Below are 14,742 nucleotides of genomic sequence, written 5' to 3' on the forward strand. Positions count from 1 at the left end.
TCAAGAGGCAACATCCAAGACCCAGGGTTTGGCTTTTTATTGACACAAACACAAAGGCAGCTTCGGTAAAACAGGGTGGGGTACACGAAAGCAGAAATCGCACTTCACACGTTTCGTCCTCGTTTAGACAATGAAGAGGCTGAGCGCCTCCCCCCACCTCCCACCGGCAGTGGCTGGGCAATAACCCTACCTAACTCCGCATTGGAGAGCAGGGGGAGTTACACCCCTATGCCAGGAAGTCCCCACTTTGGTTCCAGCGGCCCAGGTCCTAAACCACCCCCTCCCCATTCTCCTGTTCCATCTCCCCACCCGTGTAAACAAAGTTTGTGGCTGAATTTGGAAAAGCTGCCCCCCCCTGCTCTGAGAAGGCTGTGGGCCTCCCTTGACGACGCGGGAAATGTGCTTTGATTTTCACTTTGGTCCCAGAACAAGAAACAGCTGGCATTGCCTCTGAGAGCCCTGGCTGGTAAATACCACACTTATCTGCGAGGCTGAGAAAGCTTCCCGCCTTCTTCTCCTCCACCTCCCATAGAGAAATGACAGCCCCAGAGAGGACGTGCCACAGACCCCAGGAGGCTCGGGGCTGCCCCCCTCCCACCCGCGGGCACACACACAGATTTTTGGCAGTGTTGCGGGACTGGGAGGCAGGAAAACCCCAGCTCCAGCAGAACGAGGAAGGCACTGGGGAGTACAGGGGTGGAGAAGGAGGTGTGAGACAGGGACTTCCCCCCACACGCACACACGCACAGGTTTTCCGTTGCTAAGGCACTGAGAACAACTCCAGAGAACTCAGTGAAGGGTGGGGAGCCACCGGTGGGGGGGTGCTCTGTGTCCCTCCCACAGTTGTGACCTAGGGGAGCAGGTCTGATTCCCACCCTTGTTGTAAGAGGCAACCTTGGTTACGAGGGGCAGAAAACCTGGAGGTGGAAGAAGCCCAACTGTGCTTAAGGAGATGGGAAAAAGAGGACAAGGCCATGCAACGAGGCGACAGAGTTCAGAGGTGGGCACTGGTCGGCCTGGGTTGAAGGGACACGAGGGCGAGACAGGGACATGCTGGATTCACGAAGATTGGCCCCATATCCTGAGCTGACGTTTCAATTCTTTGGGGGTGGGGTGGGGGTGGGGTGGGGGTGGGGCAGGGGCAGGAGGGGGAGATGAGGCCGAGGGGGAAGCACACAGAACTGGACGGAAAGGGATCGGCTAACCTTGGCACAAAAGCAGCAGGGCAGGCCCAGGGAAAGGGTGGGGGCAGGAAGCAGCCGGCCTCCCTCTGGCCCTCCCTGTCCCCTTGTCAGAGCCCAGACATCCAAGTGGTCACTTCCCAACCTCTTCCGAGGGCAGGAAGGGGGGGAGGGGGCAGCCCTGCCTAAGGAGACAGACCAGGGCAGGGGAGAGGTCATCAGGACGGAGACCTTCGGGGGAGAGAGGGCAGAGCGTGATGATAGAGGGTGAAATGTGAGAGAGTCTGGTGACCAGCACAATGCGGGGCCCCCCAGCATCTCTCTTCCCGGGCCCTGAGGGTCCGCCAGCCCCGCCCTAGTTCTCCTTCTCTGGTCCAGGCACCAGGAGGACTTTGCCCACATTCTTCTTCTCCTGCATCTGCCTCATGGCATCCGCCACCTGGAGAGGAAGATGAGACTCGGCTCCCAGGGCCGTCCGGTCCCCTCCAGAGAGCCAGCAGAGAGGAGCCAGCCCTCCTCTTCCCAGGAACCCCAGCCCTGCGAGCCCCGGCCTGCAGGGGTCCCGGCCCAGCCCTCCCCGCAGCCGTCCCACTCACCTTCTCAAAGGGCCACACGGAGTCGATGTGGGGTTTGATGCGGCCCTGGCTGTACAGGGCCAGGAGGTGGGCCACCACGCCCCTGATGAGCTCCACCTCACCCTCCAGGTAGCCCAGGTGGAAGCCACACACGGCGCGGTTGGCTGGCAGCAGCTGCAGAGCGCTCACGCTGAACTGGTTCCACCATGTGCGCGCCAGGGCCACCAGGTTCCGCTTGGGGCCCGTCAGCAGGTTGGCCATTCCTGCGGCACGGGGAGATGCGGCCTGTGAATCCAGGTGCCGGGCGCGTCCCTGTCCCAGTCCACGCTCATCTGCCCCCTGTGGGCCTCTCACAATCACCCACAGCGGCGCAGGGAGCGACAGGATGATCCCCCGGCTGCTGGCTGCCAGGCCCAAGCGGACTCTGGCCGACTCAGAATTGCCCTCATCTTTATTTACTTGTCCATTTGTGTGTGTGTGTGAAACAGTTTTTCAGACGAAAATGCAGCTTGCCCAAGAAGCCCAGGAGGATAGGACAAAGGAAGGCAGACTGATGGGACTTCGCCTCGGGAATAAGCCCCAAACAGGAGCACAGAAAGGACACAGAATTCACTGTGTGTGACTCGCAGGAAAAGCAGGGAATGAGAATGCCATCAGCCACACCCCGGAGGCAGCCATCTGAACGCGTTCCCCGGCCCGGCCTAACCCTATAACCCTGATGCTCGCTCGGGCAGCGGAGTCCCTGGGCCTCTGCATCCTGCCCGTCAGACCCACAGCCCTCTCCACCCCCAGCCCGCGAACTCACCATAGGTGACCACTTTGCCCATGGGTTTGAGCACGTTGTAGCCCTTGGCCGTATCTGACCCACCCAGAGGGTCCATGACGATGTCCACTCCTGTCACAGAGTAAGGCAGGGGGCAGCCAGGAACAGCATCAGGAGCCACAGACCTGGAGTGCCCCTCCCTGTCCTGGGCCATCCTGCCCCCGCCCACAGCCCGACCCCACCTTTGGGGGAGATCTTCTTGATCTCCTCCACGTAGTCAGTCGTGTGATAGTCGATGGGGTGTGTGACCCCGTGCTCCTTCAGCACCTCGTGCTTGCTGGCCGAGGCCGTCCCGAACACCGTCACGTTCTCTACCGTGCGGCACAGCTGCAGGGCGGCCATACCCACGCCCCCTGCAGCAAGACACTCCCGTGAGGCGGGGACGCCGAGCCACCCCGCCACCGCCACCGCTCTCCAGTCCTGCCCCTCAAGGACTCTGCTCGTCACCTTCCTCGGGCCTGGGTGCATTCTGAGGCTTTCTCTCCTCACAACCAGGTCCAGTATCCATGACTGGGAAGTGGGGGGGAGGGCAGCTGGCAAAGGAGGGGGTGCCGGGTGAGGGGACGTCGCCACGGATAGCACACCAGGCTGGACCTGGTGCCTGAATGTTACCACGGCAACAATCCTGCAGAGGCCTCTGGGAGCCAGAGGCCGAGGCAGCCTGGTGTTGTCATGACGACCGTCCAGACAGGCTGCAGGGAAGGGGCCCGAAGGAAATCTGGGCGGGGTGAGGAGGGGGGATAGAGGGAGGGGGCCTGTCACCTGCGGCCATGTGTACCAAGACGCTCTGGCCGGGCCGCAGATTGCCGAAGTCGAAGAGGACCATGTAGGCTGTGATGTAATTGACCAGCAAGGCAGCGGCTTCCTCAAAGGTCATGGCCTCAGGCATCTGGAAGGTCTGGGCTGAGGGCACAGTCACCTCCTCCTGCCACATGCCTGACCGGATCAACACCATCACCCGGTCCCCTACCTTGAGGAATGAGAGAAGAGCATCATTCAGCGCCTCGCTCATCCACCCACTGGCAATTTATGACCTTCTACTATGTACGAGGCCCTCTTCCTAGCAATGAAGTAGCAAGAGAAGCGGCCACAGTCCTCATGCTCATCGTAATAATAATACCATGGAAAACAATAACAGCTTACCCTTACAGAGTGCTTACCAGAGGCCAGGCCCTATTATAAGTGCTATAATAAGTTTATTACATATAAACGCTCGATTAATCCTTCCCGGCTCTTTGAGGTAGATATTGTCCTTATCTCAACTTTACGGATCTCATGCTTCACTATTGTGTAAGATCGCTGAATGCAAGAAGCTTATAGTTAGGGCAGCATGAAGTATTGTTAAAGACATCAAACTGTTTTAGTTGAAAAAATGGGCTCTGCTGTTCACTGACAGTGTGACCTTGGGCAAATAAAAACCATTTAACTTTTTTGAGCCCCAGTTCCCTGTCTGTAAAGTAGAGCAATTATGAGGATTAAGTGGCAAAAAAATCATTTGGTAATTTTTAGCTCAACGTCTGGCACAGAATAAACAGTTCGTAGTATTAGGTAATAACAATGATAAAATGCCTGTAAAGATCTCTGAACCGCTAGGGCTTGTGCAATCACCTCACCAGAAGCTTCTGAGCCAGCACTGGGGGCCCAGAAAACACCTTCACCCAGAGCCAGGGGGTTGGAGTGATGGACAAGGACAGCCACACAGCCGCAATCCAACAGGAAGAGCCATCCCACCCCCCACCCCCACCCCCGCCCCAGCCACCTGCACAAGAGCCTCATTGCAGGAGGGAAAGGGAGCTAGGAAAACAGAATCTTTCCCTCCAGCTTAGCATCTGGGGTCAAGAGGAGGGCAGAGGAAAGGGGGCAATCTCTGGAGAAAGCAAGGCCTCTCCTCACTCTCTGAAGGCCATGGAGAGAGAAGTGTGGGTGCTATTCCAGGACAATCCGGGGCTGTTGTGGTCCCTGCCAGGAATGATGGGAATTCTGTATAGAGACTTGGGATCCACGGAAAGAAGGCATGGGACTCCCCCACACACCCCTTTTCATGTTCTCAAGCCCCCACACTCCATTGACAAAGAGGACTGAAGGCAGGCTGGGATCTTTCCTTGCAAGCACTGGTCTGAGATGAGGTCTGGGGAATGGAAGCATTCCACTCTAGGACTCAGGACTAGGAGACTCAGAGATAGCCCAGGACTGCTGGAAAGTGCAGTGTTCAGCCAGGGTTGTGACCAATCTGGCCCAGAACAAGGCTCACCTACCCAGGCTAAAGGCGACCCCTCAGCCCATCCCAGGGCAGGGCCATGAACCCCTCCCCAGTCCAGACATCAGGAGGGAAGGAGGGCTCTCCCCACAGAATCCAGCCTCTTACATCAGGTTCTTGCCCGGGACAGGATATCCTGTATTTACTAAGCGGAAAGTGTGGGGAGGGAGGTTAGGTGGGTGGCCTCCAACATGAACTACAATTCTCCCCCCACCCTACCACACACACACAAAATTCCTCTTAGCACCTTCTCAAAAGTGGGATTACTCAGAAGTCAGTGGAAAGGGTGGGGCCAGAGCTGGATGGACGCAGAAGCCCTTTAAGGAGGAGATGTTGGCATGCTCAATAAATTCAAGAATTCCAGCTCTGGGATCTGGGACTAGCAGGTCCTGCAAGAGAAAGGCCGAGTCTGAGGAGGCCTCTCTTGCAGGGGGCTGATTCTAAAAAGAAATCCTCAAACAAATGATGTGCAAAGGCTTCACCCCAGGTCTCTCAAAAAGTTTCTCATTTGGAACTCTTCGCTGTCCGCGTTTGTTGCCAAGATTAATGATAAACGAAAGGAGAAACAGACCGGCAGAGCTGGGCCAACCTGCTCCCAGTGCCACACCCCCCCACCCCGATCCAAATGGGGTTTCTGAGGCGAGGGTCCTCCCAGAGGAAAGCAGAGGCGTTTCCCCCACCCCCACCCCCGCCCCCCAACGGTCCCATGGGCAGCCTGGGGTCGTGGCCCGCCGGCTGAGTCACTGGAGGAGGAGACAGTGCAGTCACGGGATACAGAGAGCTTAAGACAAAGATCCAGAGACCCAATCTCGCCCCCACCAACCCCAAGATCAGAGTGGCAGTGTAAGGCCGATGGGAGAGCGGGTGGCAGGCTCCCTCTCCTCCATGATGGGCGTGCCTCGTCTCTTCGGCCCTGCTCTGGGAGGGGCCTCCTCACACCCCCACAGACCACGGGGCTGCATGTGACTGGGGCTCTGGCAGGGTCATGCGTCCCCGCCCAACACGGACTACAGAGCTCCTCAAGCTCCCTCGGGGAAAAAGGCACTAATCGGTACCCAGGGTCACAGACCACAATTACCCAGGGATTGTTTGGTGGCAGAGGTACAAGTGTGGTTTTAATCGGGGGGGGGGGGGTTGGGGGGGGGGGGGGGGGGGGGGGGGGGGCAGGGGGGAGGTGGTTGTGCGCATGCGCTTGGGTGCCTTATTGTGTCCCCCCCCCCCCAGTCCCAAACCACCACCCACGCCGCCGCTGCTGGGCGGCGGCCACAATTAGAAATGGTTGGGGAGGGGGCGATAACTCTATCTCCACTACCTACCCTCCAATATTAACCCAATTCCCCAGGGCCCTCGTAACACAGGCTCCTTTCCAACGCCTTCCATGCCCGTCTGCCCGGGTCAGTGCCCTGCCACACCCCCGCCCCCCGCCCACTCGAGCCCCACTACCCGGTGGCCCGGGCAGCCTCTCCCTGTCCTGCCCTGTCCCGCTCACCTTGCGGTCGTCGACTCCCTCGCCCACCGCGATCACGACGCCGGCGCCCTCCATGCCCGGAGTGAGGGGCAGCGGCGGCAGCCGGTCGTAGAGCCCCTGCCGGGCCATAAGGTCGGCGAAGTTGAGCCCGCAAGCCCGGACGCGCAGCGTCAGCTGGCCGGGACCGGGGGCCGGGGACACAGCCGGCCGGCTCTGCAGCTTCACCTTGTCGTAGCCGCCGAAGCCGGTGAGCACCAGGCACCGCAGCTGCGGCGGCGGCGACGCGGCGGCGGTCCCCTCGGAAGTCGCGGATGGCTGGGCGTCGCCAGCGGCCTCGGCTTTCGGGGGCTGAGAAGAGGCGTCTTCTCCGGCCCCCGCTTCGGCCGCCGCCACCACGGTGGCCGCCTCGGCTACCTCTCTCTCCGCGGACATGTCTGGGACTCCCGACGTGCGCGCAGCTGGACCGAAGGTGCACAGCTGGGGAGGGCGGGGCGCGCGTCGGGAGGAGCCGCGGCTGCGGACTGCGCGCGGGAGGGGCGGGGCCTCGCGGGTCGACTTAAAGGGCCAGGGCCACCGCGCGGGTGTTGGCAGGAGCGCGAAAGGTGGGAGACCAGGAACGTCTGGAGAGACACCCGCGCGAGGGCATTCTTAAGGTCATGCCGACTGCGACTTAATTTGCTTATTTATTCATAATAAGCCTTATGCAAGTTAATATGTAAAAAGACAATCTGAAGGACGATCCCAAAACCTGAGCTTACATCAGATTTGTGGAGCCAGGACCTGAGAACTGGAACCCAACTAAGTTGCTCCTCAGGCTCTAACTCTACCCATATGTGACTCATTCGTGTGGTCTTGCAGTGGCAACTTGGAGCAGGGAGACCGAGTCTTTAAAACTTTCCATCTGACTGTTAAAGTTCTGTGCCTCAACTTTCCCTTCTGTAAAATGGTGATATTGCTTGCTCTAAAAGATAAAATTAAATCGAATATAACCGATTTAAAGAAGAGCTTTTAAAAGGTAAAAGATGCCATGCAAACGCAAAACAGTGGTGTGATTTATCGTTAGACTCCGGATCAAGCCTTAAATGTCTCCATCAAGCCTGTCATTGTGAGCAATTCAATTTTCCTCTTCCTCCCCATCTCTGTCTCCCCGAAGTATCCACCAGAGGACGCAGCTCCCCCAAAACTTTCCACCCTGGGCTTGGCTGGAGAAACTCAGTCCACACTTCCCTGCTAGTCCAGACCCGCCGTTAAGCCACCCCAGCCCCAGACTAGGCCGTCCGTTGCCATGGGGACGGAAAGCCATGATGTCACCATTGACCGGGTGGGTGTGTTGGGAGTCCATACCCTCATATCCCCAAGACTCCCTGCCGGGACGTTGAGAGAGGAGGGGTAAGACCGAACCAAAAAGACTCCCTCCTCCTTCCATCTCGCGCCCCCTCCTGTTCAGGGAGTGGATGGCTGCCCCCGCGCGTGTCCGCACTAGCACACCGGCGTGCACGCGTGGGCACACGGAAGGCCTGAGCCTCGCGCGTTTGCCGCTTTCACCCTACCCCTCAGAACTTCGCCGAAACTCTGCCCCGCGCCCCTCTCCAAGGAAGTCAAAACAGTCAAATAAGCCCGGCTCGGCCCGCCCCAAACCTACAAGGGTTCCTCAGGTCACCCCCATGCGCTGGAATCCTGGTCCGGGCCCTCGGATTCCCTGGGCCCCGCCCAGCTCCTCTGGGCCCCGCCCCTCCTGCTGCGCGGGCGGGAGGCGGGGGCGGGGGCGGGGCCGTCGGGCTGGGGGCGGGGCTGAGGGGGGGCCGCGGCCCCGGGCGGGGGCTCGGCGCGGGCCCGCGAGATGCCGGTGTCGGCGGCCGGAGCGGCTGCAGCTGCAGCGGCGGGGGAGGCGGCAGCGGAGCCCCGGAGGGGGGCTGCGCAGGGGGCCGGCGCGTAGCCGGGACTATGGAGGGGCAGAGCGGCCGCTGCAAGATCGTGGTGGTGGGGGACGCGGAGTGCGGCAAGACGGCGCTGCTGCAGGTGTTCGCCAAGGACGCCTACCCCGGGGTGAGGGACCCGCGTCTTGGGAGGAGGGCGCTGAGGCCGCGGGGATGGGTGATTAGGGCCCTAGGGACGGACCGAAATGGGTGCCGGGGTAACCAGGGTCGAGAGAGAAGGGCTCGGAAAACCAGGGACCGAGGGAGACGTTGGGGGCTCTGGGGGACTGCAGAGGATTGGGGTGGGAGGAATTGGGGAGCAGGGTGAGATGAATGGGATTTGGGATAGCCAGAGGATCCAGGAGGGGACGCTAGGGGAATGTCGGGGGTCCTGGGCATTGGAGAAGGGAAGAACTAGGGGCTGAAGGGACCGGGAGGGGGTCTGGGAACCTAGCAGATATTCCGCTGAGGCAGCCGCTCCTGGGATCTCCCCTTTGCCCAACACCGGACCAACTTGTGTCCAGGGGCTGGGCTGGACCGTGTGTGGGAGTGAGGAAGGCATTTGTCTGGGATGAAGACTGGAGGATCTCATCTTGACCCATCCCTCTCTGCAGAGTTATGTCCCCACCGTGTTTGAGAACTACACCGCGAGCTTTGAGATCGACAAGCGCCGCATTGAGCTCAACATGTGGGACACTTCAGGTAGCCAAGTCCCTGGGGTCACCCTGACTTCCTAGGCCCCCACCTTGCCCCTCCCTTGGCTAGACTCTTAGGCTCCAGGTAAGCCCAGCCCATCCATCCAATTTTAGGAGGAAGGAAAATCAATTCTCTGCTTAAAGCCGGGGAAACTGAGGCAGAGCTTGCAGAGACACAGAAATCTTGTCCTGAGAGAGAAAGCCCAGTATCCAGTCCTCTCAGCTGGATTCTGCCTACCTGGGAAAGTTGGGAAGAATGGATTTATTTTGGAACATGTTTCTTAGGAGATAGGGCTGGGTTTAGAAAAGACATTTAGAATTTCTTTGAGGGGTGGGGAACTGCTTCTGTAGACTGAAGTGTAGAAATCTGAGATGTCCCAATGGGTGGGAGAGCTCTGCCCCTGCCCCTCCTCCTCCTCCAAAAGAGGGAGGAGGGTTTTTATTTTACTCAGCTCCCCTGGAGGGCTTTAGAAGATGTCTGTCAAAGCCCAGAAAGCATATGCAAAATTTTGAGAATGTCCAGAGATTTCATGAGCTTCTCAAAGACTCAGAAAAGATTAAGAATGATTACTTTTAGAGAAACCCCTAGGGAAGTGGAGAGCTGTTTTCTGCCATCTAACCTTCCCTCTCCCTGCTCCCCTCCTTAGAGAAACCCAGACTCCTTGAGGGATATTAATAATTGCTCTTTTCCATTCTCTGTTCCTAGCGTCCCTTGGCCAGGATTGGTAAGGTCTCCCATTCCCTTCCAGGCCTCCCACCCACTCAGGACCCTCATCTGTCCCCTCCCTCCCTGTCTTCTCTCAGGTTCCTCTTATTATGATAACGTCCGGCCTCTGGCCTATCCTGATTCAGATGCTGTGCTCATCTGCTTCGACATTAGCCGACCAGAAACACTGGACAGTGTCCTCAAAAAGGTGGGAGCCTGGGGAAGCAGCCTGGCTAGACTGAGGGGGACAGAAACCATGGTCCTGACACAACATGGGTCAGGAGGAGGGAGTGATGTCTGGGGCATGGTCATCAGCTGGAGAGTGTGTGAAGCTCTCGTCCTTCCCCATCCCTCTCACCCCCCCACCCCCTGCTTCCTGAAAGTCTGTCCTCAGAGCTGGATTCAGCATCTGGGGGAGATAGAGGAGGGCAGGGAGAAGTACTCAAGGGATTCCTTATCCATCTTCCGCATCTCCTTGGGTGTGGGAGCCCCAGATGGAGGGGATGGGAATGCTGCTCCAGGAGCTCGGGAGAGCCCTGTGGTCTCCTCTCCAGGCCTCTATTTCCATGAGAAAAAGCCCACGTTGAATGGACAGAAGTCAGCTAAAGCAGCCCTAGTTCCCAGATGGGGGAGGGAGGGCAGATCCGTCTGTTCTCAGGAACTAATTTGGGAAAGGGGGTGGGAATGGGAAGGTTTCAGGCCGGTAGACCCTTTATGGCGACTGAGGTAGAAGCAGGGCCCCTGACCCCACAGCCCCACTCCAGCCCTTTCCTCCCTCCCCATCTCCTACACCCCATCCTGCTTCCAGGCCAAGCCCACCATTCCTACCTTCTTGCTCGCATGGGAGAGTCCAGAGGGGTGCATGGTTTCTGCATGATGTGAGGAAGGGTGTTCTCCTGGCATGGAGCAAGGGTTCACCGTGTGCCTCCTCCTACCCCTCCATAACTGTTTTCTTCCCCCAAATAGTGGCAAGGGGAGACTCAGGAGTTTTGCCCCAATGCCAAGGTTGTGCTGGTTGGCTGTAAACTGGACATGCGCACCGACCTGGCCACACTGAGGGAGCTGTCCAAGCAGAGGCTTATCCCTGTTACACATGAGCAGGTGGGACTCTTGACCTCTGACCTGGTCCCAGCCTAGACCTCTCACCTCTGCCCCTCTCTATCTCTGATTTGAAAACCACCCTACTTGTCCCTTGCCCTGACCTCTGACCTCCGACCCCATCCCTTGGCCACACCCCCACCCCGACGCCCTCAGACTCCTTGCCCCTCGCTGAGCTGCAGGCTAAGCCCCATAACTTCCTCCATACACTCCATCCTTCCAGGGCACTGTGCTGGCCAAGCAGGTAGGGGCTGTGTCCTACGTGGAGTGCTCCTCCCGGTCCTCTGAGCGCAGCGTCAGGGATGTCTTCCATGTGGCCACAGTGGCCTCCCTTGGCCGTGGCCATAGGCAGCTGCGTCGTACTGACTCACGCCGTGGACTGCAGAGATCTGCTCAGCTGGCAGGCCGGCCGGACCGGGGGACCGGGACCGAGAGCGAGATACACAAGGATCGAGCCAAGAGCTGCAACCTCATGTGAGGGGCCGGCGTGGGGCAGAGTGTAAGGAGGGGCAGTGAGGGCACAGCTGTTCCCTGCTGCACCTGACTTCCGGACCGCCTGACTCTGGTAGGGACCTCAGGGCAGGCTGAGGGAGCGCTTCTCCTGGGCAGGAGAGCTGAAGGCAGAAGGGTGCCACCATTCCCCACGTCCTCATCCCCCTCCTCCCCACAGCAAGTGGAGGAAGCCAGCAGGACAGGCATCTGGGCTGGGAGCTGGGCTGGGGAGGGGGTTGGGGAAGCAAGCATGGAGCAGTGACTTTGGTTGAGTCTTAGTCTATGAAGGGTGCCTTCCCTCCCCACCCCCGGTATCCATATCCTGGCCCTGGCTTCCTTCCCTAAGGAAAGTGTCCATTCTGTGGCCTTCCCTTTTCCTCTCCTTTCCCTTCCACAGCTGTTCTCACTCATCCTAACCTCCAGGCAACACGCACTAAATTAAAAAGCAAGTTGAGAAGCCCCTCCCCCATCTACCCACAGTCCTAGCTCCCTCAATCCCTTCCCCCAGCTGTCCCCAAATAAAGCCCATGTCCATGGAAAACGGCTGTGGCTTTAGTTTTGTTGCTTTCTAAAAACCCAATCTACCAATTTCTAGCAGCAGGAGGGGGGAAGTTAGACTTCAGGAAGAACTTTCTTGTCTGTGCCCACAGAGGAAAAAAAGCCATGGGTCGGATTAGCAGTGTCCTTTTAGGAGCCAGAGGTGGGGGAGTGAGGGATCAGGGGAGTATTCATCTCAGTTAATGAGCCAGACAATCCTAAGGCCATTTGGGGGTTTTAAAGTGGACTGATGTGCAATTCATTCCTCAGCCCAGCTGGGGCCCCCTGCTCGAGTGGGAGGGGTCCTGCTGAAGTGGTCCAGGCCCCTTGTACACCACCTCCACCCCCAGCTTGGAATCTGTTGGTGCTCTAGGAGTTGTGAGGGTAGGGAAAGTTTCAAAAACCTCCATGTCACAGAAGCTGATTCTTATGTGCAGTGAAGTTACCCAAGGGGCAGTAGTTTGATCCTGGGGTTTCCTTGGAGGTGGGGGCAGAGGCTCTCACCTCCTTTCCGTCTTGAGCTCCTGGATGATTTTGGAGGGGACATCAGCTGTGAGTTAAGGTCACTGCCCACCCTCCCCCACCCCCAACGCCAACCCCAGAGAGGAGGAAAGCTGGTGGAGGGGCTGGCGGAGATCCTGTTGTCACGAAAGACAGTGCTGGTCTGTTTTCTTGGGAGTCTGGTTTCACATTGTCCTGCATTCCCTCCCTGGCTCTGTTCCCACTGGCCTCTTTTCGGTGACATTCTCCCCCAGGAACCATCCCTGGCGGTCCCCTCCCCCAGCCCCAGCCAGTTCTTCCAGACACACACTCTGGGATAGAACACAAACCTCACCCTCCCATCTGCTGGGTTCCCCCCGAATTCGCAGCCCATCCCTCCCTCGTTCATTCAGCGGATATGCACTGAGCACCAACTGTGTGCTAGGCACCGGCTTGGGATTGTGAAAGGACCAGTCTCTGTGCTCTGGAGGCCAGCCCAACGGGGAAGAGAGGTACCCCAGGTGTGACAGTGCCTTGCCTGTGGGAGCTCCTTACAGCCTCAGGCACCCAATCCTCTGAGCCAGGTCCTGAGGGCTGCAGGAGAGTTTGTTTGGCAGGCGTGGAAGGGGTAGGAAAGGTGCTCTGAGCAGAGGGTATAGCATGTGCAAACACGTGGCGATGAGAAAGAGTGTGGCACGGTTGGGGCTGCCCTGACAAGGGGGGCAGAAGACAAGGCCCGGAAGGTACATCAAGGCCACCGCAGGGCCCACAAAGGAACCAGGTCTTCATTCTGAGGATGTGAGAAGGCACCAGGGATTTCAAGCAGAGAGGAAGTGACCAGATTTGGTTTTTTGGATAGATGGGTATCTGGATGAGGTGTTGGGGACTAGGGGGATTTGGCTCTGAGACGTGTCCTTTAAAACAGCTTCTCCTTCCCTATGCCAGGGCCCAGTCTTGAGAGGAAAGGAAATCCCATCTACTGCTGGCTCATCAGACAGCCCTTTCCCTCCCTCTCCTACAGGACCCTGTCCCGGTCCATCTCAGCTAATCTCAAGGATTCTGGAACAGCTTCAAGGGTCTTGGGCACCCAAGCTGAGGTTAGGAGCTGACTCCAAGACCCTCCTCCAGGGTCCCGAGTCCTGGATGGAAGCTGCTGGAGAGGGCTGGGGCCCAGCTAGGGGGCTCTGAGGACTGACCCCTCCCCCAAAGGGACCTGCCACACCATCAACCTGGGATTTGGGGCCATGGCTTTTTTTCCCCCACTTTGGACTTTGATACAAAACCTACTCAAGCCTATAGCCACCGAAGTGCAGAGCGTCTGGGCCCCTCTCTTCTCCCAACTGCTCTCTCCTGCCTCGCTCAGGGAATGCAGATGCATTTCAATGTCCGCCTAAAGCAAACAAAATTAGGAAAGTAAATCAGCGGGGGAAACTCCCAAAGTTTAATACATTTCCAATACCACCGGGAACAGGTTGTGGTCTCCTGTGCCAGGAGTCTGGGTTGCCAGACTTTTGACTTCCTGGGGAGGGGCCTGTGCTGCTGGGCTGAGGAGCTCAATGGGTGGGAGGAGGGAATGGGGCTGTTTCTAGATCCTCAAAGGCCCCTGCAGGCTGGAGGGAGAGGACTCTACCCCTACCCCCACCCCAGATGCCAGAGTCAGACCCAGTCAGACCCAGCTTCCTCCTCCGCAGCTGTTTCCCCCACAAATTAGACACCCGTTTGGGAAACAATGTAGCCTCGTTAATCATTTAATGAAATAAACAACTAATCACGCTGTGATGCTGCCAGTGTTTCTTAACCCCGCAATCGGCCTGCCCTGGAGGGAGGAGGGAGAAGGAAGGGGTGCGGGTAGGGGCGGGACATGGTCTCACCCCTGAAATGCTTCAGCTGACCGGGGGTCATCCCCTTGGGACTCCAGCCTTCCCTCAAGGGACAGTCATGAAAAAGAGCTGGAGATTTGGAAGCAGAGGGCCTCGGTTTCAGCTCTGCCCCTTCCTCCCTGGGGAGCCTTTGGTGAGGTTCTGCACCTGTCTGAACCTCAGGCTTCACACCTGGAAAAGAGCTGATCACGTCTACTTGACTGTGTTGTTGAGGAAGAGTCGGAGAGGAGAAAGGCCACAGAAGAGCTGTTTGACCCCTCATAGGTGGCTGAGCTGGGGTCAGCCTTTATTCCCGGCCACTTTCACATCCAGGCCTGACCGCGTCTGAGCCTGCCCGAGGGAATCAGGGGAGGCCTCTTGGAGGGGCCTACTTGTGCTCAGGAAAGACAGGAAGGGGGAGGTCTCTGTGTGTTGCTCCCTCATCTATCCTGAGGGCTAGAGAGAGCGTTAATGAGTCCTCCAAAGGCGGGCTGAAGTCCTCTGGTCCCCGATTTTCTGAACTCCCCCATAAACTTTTCTGCATTGTCTGGGTGAGAACCCCACGTTGCCATGGTGACCTCACCCCAGATAGGCTCAGACTGGTCCTGCAGGCTGAGGGAGGTGGGGGGAAGGGGTCATGCCCCTGAGGTTCCCA

At 58.3% G+C, this 14,742-nt stretch overlaps 2 protein-coding genes across 4 annotated transcripts; one reads left to right on the plus strand and one right to left on the minus strand.

Annotated features, from left to right (window-relative positions):
* Positions 1-22: 22 nt before the first annotated feature.
* On the minus strand, positions 23-6,771 carry VAT1 (vesicle amine transport 1). The gene is made up of 6 exons (XM_035027201.1): positions 6,326-6,771; positions 3,342-3,549; positions 2,762-2,932; positions 2,562-2,651; positions 1,778-2,019; positions 23-1,620 (listed from the first exon to the last, which is right to left on the minus strand). Exons 1-6 carry the CDS (start codon positions 6,734-6,736, stop codon positions 1,537-1,539), a joined length of 1,206 nt encoding a protein of 401 aa, XP_034883092.1. The 5' UTR covers positions 6,737-6,771; the 3' UTR covers positions 23-1,536.
* Positions 6,692-13,958, plus strand: RND2 (Rho family GTPase 2). 3 transcript variants are annotated; one of them, XR_004683234.1, is made up of 6 exons: positions 8,249-8,350; positions 8,835-8,922; positions 9,720-9,829; positions 10,588-10,722; positions 10,943-11,284; positions 13,250-13,958. XR_004683234.1 is itself a non-coding variant. In XM_035027207.1 (5 exons), exons 1-5 carry the CDS (start codon positions 6,735-6,737, stop codon positions 11,195-11,197), a joined length of 627 nt encoding a protein of 208 aa, XP_034883098.1. In that variant the 5' UTR covers positions 6,692-6,734; the 3' UTR covers positions 11,198-13,958. The 3 variants fall into 3 exon arrangements, 2 of the variants coding, with proteins under 2 accessions (XP_034883098.1, XP_034883097.1); XM_035027207.1 differs by lacking the exon at positions 8,249-8,350 and adding an exon at positions 6,692-6,773 and having other exon boundaries at positions 10,943-13,958; XM_035027206.1 differs by having other exon boundaries at positions 10,943-13,958.
* The last annotated feature ends 784 nt before the right edge of the window (positions 13,959-14,742 follow it).

Source organism: Mirounga leonina, unplaced genomic scaffold (assembly GCF_011800145.1).
Source record: "Mirounga leonina isolate KUSES-001 unplaced genomic scaffold, KU_Mleo_1.0 Mir_200, whole genome shotgun sequence".
NCBI classification, from domain to species: Eukaryota; Metazoa; Chordata; class Mammalia; order Carnivora; family Phocidae; genus Mirounga; species Mirounga leonina.

Excerpts from the sequence above, each read along its gene's own strand:
- VAT1 (XM_035027201.1), bottom strand. The coding sequence starts at position 6,736 with ATGTCCGCGGAGAGAGAGGTAGCCGAGGCGGCCACCGTGGTGGCGGCG. Across the intron at positions 2,933-3,341 it reads CTTGGTACACATGGCCGCAG|GGGGCGTGGGTATGGCCGCC; the intron begins GTGACAGGCCCC and ends GTCTTGCTGCAG. Across the intron at positions 2,020-2,561 it reads GGGCAAAGTGGTCACCTATG|GAATGGCCAACCTGCTGACG; the intron begins GTGAGTTCGCGG and ends CCCGTGCCGCAG.
- RND2 (XM_035027206.1), top strand. The coding sequence starts at position 8,249 with ATGGAGGGGCAGAGCGGCCGCTGCAAGATCGTGGTGGTGGGGGACGCG. Across the intron at positions 8,351-8,834 it reads CCAAGGACGCCTACCCCGGG|AGTTATGTCCCCACCGTGTT; the intron begins GTGAGGGACCCG and ends CCCTCTCTGCAG. Across the intron at positions 10,723-10,942 it reads TCCCTGTTACACATGAGCAG|GGCACTGTGCTGGCCAAGCA; the intron begins GTGGGACTCTTG and ends CCATCCTTCCAG.